Genomic DNA, 7,205 nt, shown 5'->3' on the forward strand with positions numbered 1-7,205 from the left:
AATAATGATCTTTAAAAAAGCATCATATGACCCCTTTAAAATAGATCAAAACTGTTTCTGTAATATGTTGTTATTAGAGTCGTGAAAAATATCAGACCTTTTATGGTCTACTGTGTTACTACTGTATTGTAGAAATGCAAAACCACATTTTTATTGTTTTGTCTGTCCAGGTATGGAAGACTATCTCCAGCGCTACAGTGAGGGCATGAAGAGGGTTCTTAATACTTTTGGGCCTGTTCCTGACTTTTCTGGAGAGCCAGCAGCTAGAGTTGTTAAAGTAAGCAATATCAATATTATTAATAATTAGTGGAAAATCTCTTGAAATGGTTGCTTTAGAAATCTTAAATTGGACAGATTTCCCAAATAACCATAATTTTGTTGTTGTTTTTAAATAATTTTTGTAATCATTATAAAATGAAAGATTTCATCATGTACTTTAGGAGATCTGTGAGCTGACCCCTGCTGAACAAGAGCACCTCACAGTCAGGAGAGAGAGAAGAGATCAACTGCTGATGGAACTAGCTAAGCTGAAGAAATGAGACTAGTCCATATCTGAATGGAATTGGTTATGGATCATCTAAGCCATTGTTGTCCTAAGTTAAATATTTCCCTTCCAGGCAACAGAATATGACTGATTATAGAAGAAAATTACTGAAACAAAAGTTAACCTCAGAAATGGCTTTAGGGTTCATTTAATTATAAATTTAATTTTTATAATGCATTACCAGTATTTTTAAGTGTAAGATTTGTGACAAATACTTGTTTCACTGAAACCGCTATAGCACTTTTTTGCTCATGATAAATGTAATGTGAAATTCACAATTAAAGAGAAAATTAAAACAATCTCCAAGTGGAAAGCCCTTTTCTTGATCCACCCCAATGAGTGTTTGACTCGGCATAAGAAAATTCTGATGTTTCCTTTTGGAAAATACACTCAATTAAAAATTAATGGTATTTTCACTTTTAACTTCCTCGTGGGACATTTCTGAATTAATCTCATACCTAAGCTGAGCCCAACAAGTATTTGGACACTTAACTTGAGATGTATGAATGTCATAACATGTCAAACCAAGTGTCAGATGCAAATAAATAATGCTTTTCTCAGAAGAACTAACAATGACTAAACTGACTGGTGTCGAGGTGATTTTTAGTCTATGATGTCAATTCACACAGGTGTCCTAGCAGAGTAAACACTGGTGTAGTAAATTACATTAAAGGGGTCATATGATGCGATTTCAATTTTCCTTTCTCTTTGGAGTGTTACAAGCTCTTGGTGCATAAAGAAGATCTGTAAAGTTGCAAAGACTAAAGTCTCAAATCCAAAGAGATATTCTTTATAACAGTAACTTTACATTTGTGAAGATGAAATAGGCCACAAAGAGTTAACAGTTTTAAGATATCATCCAGATCCTGATTCCCAAATTAAAAATAGTACATTATCTCAAAACTAAAAAGTTTGTTGTAAGCTGAGAAAACAAGCCAAGACATTTCTTTCCAAAAATCCTTTGCATACTCGCATTCAAAAAATAAGTGTGATACTGTTTCCAAATTAGAATTACAGAATGTGCATTGTGAAGAGATGTCCAACTTAAATTTTGAGAGTAAAGAATTACAGGGATAGTACATATGAAGAATTTTATAGTAAAGTTCTTTCATCTTGTTAGGTAACAGAAATGTATTAATACCGGCCCATATTTTAATAGTAGAGGTTTCAGCAACCTGCTCCCGCCTCTGCCCATTTTCGATTATCCGGGAGTGACGCGCTGCCAAGATGGCGCCGGTCCGCTCCGCCCACTTTGAGCTTCAAAAAACGCTCCTCGGAAATCTACGGGTGGAACAGTCTATGGTGGAAAATAATGTGTTTTTTGAACCTTAAAACGCATAAACACATTTCATTACACCAAATACACAAAATAATGTTATTTTTAGCAACATCATATGACCCCTTTAAGAATTAAAATTATCTTTTAAAACCTATCAAACTTATCTTTGTTAAATGTTTTGCTCGAAAATTGTTTGTAGTTATATATCTTCAAATTAGCTAGCCTACTGTTTGGTTTGATATTTTGTTAAATAAAGCAGACAGTTTATTAGTGGGGCTCAACTTTACTGAATTATTCTACCTACATTTAAATTTAAGTATTAACCTAATGTAAGTAAAAGAACATGAGTTTAAGAAAAAAAAGCGCAAAGAAACTATATGGCCCCTGAACGGTTGGACTAAAAAATAAAAACAACACTTTTCATGCCACTGTAGGTTATTTACTTATGACCTGAAATACAGTAAAAATATACGGTGTGAAAGTTGATATGTTGTACGTTTGAACATAATACCACATCTACACGCTAGCGACGCGACTGTACTAGATCGCTCCTGCTGTAATCAGCTGAGGCGCGCAACGAATTCCAGGAACATTCCGGTTTTGCCGCTTGCGAGCTCAAGAACCACCCAATGAATGCGTGGCTCCGCCCGACGTCAGGTGCACCTCTCCTCGAGAGAGCACTAAACTTGCGCTCACTGTCCTCAGTCAAATCACTTCATCTCACTCTCAAGACCACAAAGAAACTCCGCAAGTGAAAGTACTCATTTTAACTCACCTGGACGGATATATAGGCTATCATGGATTTGATCTAAATCATTTTGTAGGCTAACAGGTAAATTTCCTTTTGTAAAACTGCCAGACATTTCACAAATTTTGTGATAATATTATATGATAATTCTGACGTGTTAAATTCGACCAGATATAAGCAAAGTTACTAAAATGTGTAAAAAAAATGGAATGAAGGATTTCTTAATTAATAGGAATTAAAGGATTTATTAATGTTATTAACATAATGAAAGCATTTTTTATTCAATATGTTTTGTCTTTTTGAAGACATAGAATTATAGTTTGTGTTATTAGGATTGAGGAATAAAAGTTTAAGCTTACCCTACTGGTCAAAGGTTTGGAAGAATTAAAAAATATATGCTTTTTAAAGAAGTCTCTTATGCTTACTAAGACTACATTTATTTGACCAGAAATACAATAAATCAGTGCAATATTATACAAAGTTTACAAAACAATGTTGTTAAATATTATTAAAATTTGTTTTCTATTGTAAAATATTTTCAAATTTAATTTATTCCTCCGATAAGCAGAATTCAGCAGTCATTACTCCAGTTTTCAGTGTCAGATGATCCTTCAGAAATCATTCTAATATGCTATTTCTATTTTTACTGCATTTTATGATCAACCTTGGTGAGCATAAGAGTTGTCTTTCAAAAACATTCAAAAATCTTAATTATTAAAATAGTTTGTCCTAGACTCTGTGTATTTTAAGAATTTGTCTATTTTTTAATATATTTTGTGAAATGTAATTTTTTTTTTTACAACTTTTGAGTTCGAATTCAAATTTAAACTATATATTTATGTCTGAATTTATGTATGTATATAAGTGTGTGAACTTTACATATTGTTTAAATTTGAATATATATATTTACTTGCTCAAAATCAAATTCATCTCTTTCTTTTCGATGATTAGGAGCTGAGAGCAACAGCAGACAGGATGAGTTGGGAAGCACTTTATACCCAGCTGGGAGGGGTAAATAAACACTCCACCAGCCTGGGAAAGATCTGGCTGTCTGTCCTCTTCATCTTCCGCTTTAGCATCCTTGTAATAGCCGCTGAAACGGTCTGGGGGGATGAGCAGTCCGACTTCACCTGTAACACACAACAGCCAGGCTGCAAAAACGTCTGTTACGACCACTTCTTTCCAGTCTCACACATCCGTTTCTGGTGCCTGCAGCTCATCTTTGTGTCTACACCGGCTTTGCTGGTGGTTATGCATGTGGCATATCGCAAACACAATGTAAAGAAAGGACTTTTGGCCAACCGAGGTGGCGGTGTCAAAGGGGATAACCTGGAGAGCTTGAAGAAGAGGCGTCTACACATCACTGGGTCGCTGTGGTGGACCTACACCTCCAGCCTGTTCTTCCGGCTCCTTTTCGAGGCTGGATTCATGTACGCTCTGTATTATGTCTACGATGGGTTTCAGATGGCTCGTCTTGTGAAGTGTGAGCAGTGGCCCTGTCCCAATAAAGTTGACTGCTTTATCTCACGACCAACAGAGAAGACAGTCTTCACTATTTTCATGGTGGGTTCTTCTGCCATTTGCATTGTGCTTAATGTGGCTGAACTGGCCTACCTGATTTTCAAAGCACTGCTGAGGTGCTCGGCCAGAGCCAAGGGAAGGCGTGCTTCTGATCACCAAGATAAAATGTCCACAGAAAAGGCGCCGTTACAGAATGAAAAGAACACAAAGTTGCTGTCATCTGCTTCGGACTCTTCAAGCAATAAAACTGTTTAAGATTATCTGTACATCCAGTGACTAATTCAACCAACAGGCCATTAGAGCATTAGAATTAGCATGTGTTTTGTCCCTTGTTTTTGACAACCTGCCCTGAGAATACAACAAAGCCACAAACCTGACAGCAGGTTTCAAGCATGCTTCATTCCAAACTTGGCATTCCTCCCCCAAGCCAAAAGACAATTAGGGCATATGGCATAGCAATGTCTGTAAAAATGTTGGAGGTTGTTGAAATTCATTTTCCACATTAGGCTACTCAAGAGCCTGTCACAGTAACAGTACTCTCTAGTGGCATTAAAAAAGCACAAGAGTGACTCCTAGTGGTCACAAATGACATAAATAAAGACCGTCTTTGCACAAAATTGAGTGTCCTTTTTTGAGGGATCATTTACAAGATATTGTATTGTATATGAATGCTTCTTTTTAATTTTGCATGATTTAGTTTTACTTTGTTTACTTCTTTTTAAACGCAATTTATTTTACTCTTTCTGTTACCCATTAACAGTTTTGACTAGCAATAGGGCCTATCATTGAGAGAGATGAGCTGGATTTGTGTTTGTATGTTTTTATTGGTGCTTATTTTGGTACATAATTTAAATGTCTCCAACAACGGCACAACTGTGTTTAGTTTTAAGGCGTTTCACAAGGTTACCTTGCATTGACCCCTACCGGGGATTTTATATCAGCATACAGCAGTGCCTAAGTAATTTGTTAACAAATAATGCTGTAGCGCGTGAGAACGTATAGTGGCGTGTAGGCCTACTCTGTGCCAGAGAAGACAGTCTTCACTATTTTCATGGTGGGTTCTTCTGCCATTTGCATTGTGCTTAATGTGGCTGAACTGGCCTACCTGATTTTCAAAGCACTGCTGAGGTGCTCGGCCAGAGCCAAGGGAAGGCGTGCTTCTGATCACCAAGATAAAATGTCCACAGAAAAGGCGCCGTTACAGAATGAAAAGAACACAAAGTTGCTGTCATCTGCTTCGGACTCTTCAAGCAATAAAACTGTTTAAGATTATCTGTACATCCAGTGACTAATTCAACCAACAGGCCATTAGAGCATTAGAATTAGCATGTGTTTTGTCCCTTGTTTTTGACAACCTGCCCTGAGAATACAACAAAGCCACAAACCTGACAGCAGGTTTCAAGCATGCTTCATTCCAAACTTGGCATTCCTCCCCCAAGCCAAAAGACAATTAGGGCATATGGCATAGCAATGTCTGTAAAAATGTTGGAGGTTGTTGAAATTCATTTTCCACATTAGGCTACTCAAGAGCCTGTCACAGTAACAGTACTCTCTAGTGGCATTAAAAAAGCACAAGAGTGACTCCTAGTGGTCACAAATGACATAAATAAAGACCGTCTTTGCACAAAATTGAGTGTCCTTTTTTGAGGGATCATTTACAAGATATTGTATTGTATATGAATGCTTCTTTTTAATTTTGCATGATTTAGTTTTACTTTGTTTACTTCTTTTTAAACGCAATTTATTTTACTCTTTCTGTTACCCATTAACAGTTTTGACTAGCAATAGGGCCTATCATTGAGAGAGATGAGCTGGATTTGTGTTTGTATGTTTTTATTGGTGCTTATTTTGGTACATAATTTAAATGTCTCCAACAACGGCACAACTGTGTTTAGTTTTAAGGCGTTTCACAAGGTTACCTTGCATTGACCCCTACCGGGGATTTTATATCAGCATACAGCAGTGCCTAAGTAATTTGTTAACAAATAATGCTGTAGCGCGTGAGAACGTATAGTGGCGTGTAGGCCTACTCTGTGCCATCGTGTCAGTCAGTCTGATGACAGGTGAGAGCTCCTGGTCACGGCCTTCGTCAACTGTCCGTTATCTTCTGCTTCATTTTCCCCCTCTCTGAGAGGCTCTACAAGTCAGCGGTAACCAGTTTTGTTTTTAAGGCTGTGATTAAACCGCGGAAATTATTGTTACCAAAGTTCCCACATGGTATTTGAGGGAATCTTCTGCTGTTTCCTAAAGTGAGCTGTGATCATTTTTGATAACCAACTGTTTGTAAAAGTAAATTTCTTTGTAATTTTGGCTAACAACTTATCTTTCATATGAATACCTTAATAAAAAAACGTATTAAATGTTTGCTGTTTGTCAGTATTGTAATTCCCGTGGGGAAAACCAATGGAGGGCGGTGCGTTTCTATTTTAGGAAAGGCCTGCTGCTGGATACTTTCCCATGCGGTACAAAGATTCCAGAATTTTGACTAGACTAATAGACTAGGCTAGTCTTTTTGCCAGTTTACTACCACAAACCAGCTTTTAGTAGGCTAACTGTTTTAATCACTAATGTAGGCTAATAATTTAAAGGCTTAGCCTTCCCCTGCATGGCCACGGGGTCTTGGGGCAAAAATGCCACTAAATTTTCACTAAATTCACTAAACAAATTAAATCTATTACGTCTGTTGCTAACAAAGTGTAAATTAATAAAAAGTGTCGACTGCGGCATTAAATTAAGATCTGTTCATGTTGCACCGTATTTCATTTTAGGCGTTTTTACCGTGTTGCGCATTATAACCAATCACACACGATTCTGTTGAGCTTAGGAATGCAATGGCCAATCAGAGGCGTTCAGATGAGTCATCGCTGAAACTCGTCAGGGCTGCGTTTCCCAAAAGCTTCGTAAGCCTAAGAAGTTCGTAAAAACGATCGTACGACTGATCTTAATATTACGGTCTGTTTCCCAAAAGCATCGTAACTTGAGTAGCACTTGAAAATCATCGTAGATCTACGAGTGCTCTGGAGCAATCGTAAAGCCCTAAATGCATCGTAAGAAGACAGATTTATGCGGTCACCTGCAGGACAATCGGCAGATTACACCTTTAACTTTATTCA

General features: G+C 37.2%; 2 protein-coding genes across 3 annotated transcripts in view; both read left to right on the top strand.

Annotated features, from left to right (window-relative positions):
- Positions 1 to 1,032, top strand: part of LOC107658254 (lambda-crystallin homolog) — an 11,422-nt gene extending 10,390 nt beyond the window's left edge. The window contains exons 7-8 of one of the 2 annotated variants that reach the window (XM_016446737.1): positions 171 to 277; positions 441 to 1,032. In XM_016446737.1, coding sequence (XP_016302223.1) covers positions 171 to 277; positions 441 to 539 — 206 coding nt within the window. In that variant the 3' untranslated portion in view covers positions 540 to 1,032. The remainder of the gene's footprint in view (positions 1 to 170; positions 278 to 440) is intronic. The other variant, XM_016446738.1, reaches the window with a different exon arrangement.
- Positions 1,033 to 2,558: 1,526 nt separating this feature from the next.
- Positions 2,559 to 4,624, top strand: LOC107658209 (gap junction beta-2 protein-like). The gene is made up of 2 exons (XM_016446670.1): positions 2,559 to 2,655; positions 3,523 to 4,624. Exon 2 carries the CDS (start codon positions 3,547 to 3,549, stop codon positions 4,345 to 4,347), a length of 801 nt encoding a protein of 266 aa, XP_016302156.1. The 5' UTR covers positions 2,559 to 2,655; positions 3,523 to 3,546; the 3' UTR covers positions 4,348 to 4,624.
- The last annotated feature ends 2,581 nt before the right edge of the window (positions 4,625 to 7,205 follow it).

The sequence above is a fragment of the Sinocyclocheilus anshuiensis genome, unplaced genomic scaffold (genome assembly GCF_001515605.1).
Source record: "Sinocyclocheilus anshuiensis isolate Anshui unplaced genomic scaffold, SAMN03320099.WGS_v1.1 scaffold263, whole genome shotgun sequence".
Taxonomy (NCBI): Eukaryota; Metazoa; Chordata; class Actinopteri; order Cypriniformes; family Cyprinidae; genus Sinocyclocheilus; species Sinocyclocheilus anshuiensis.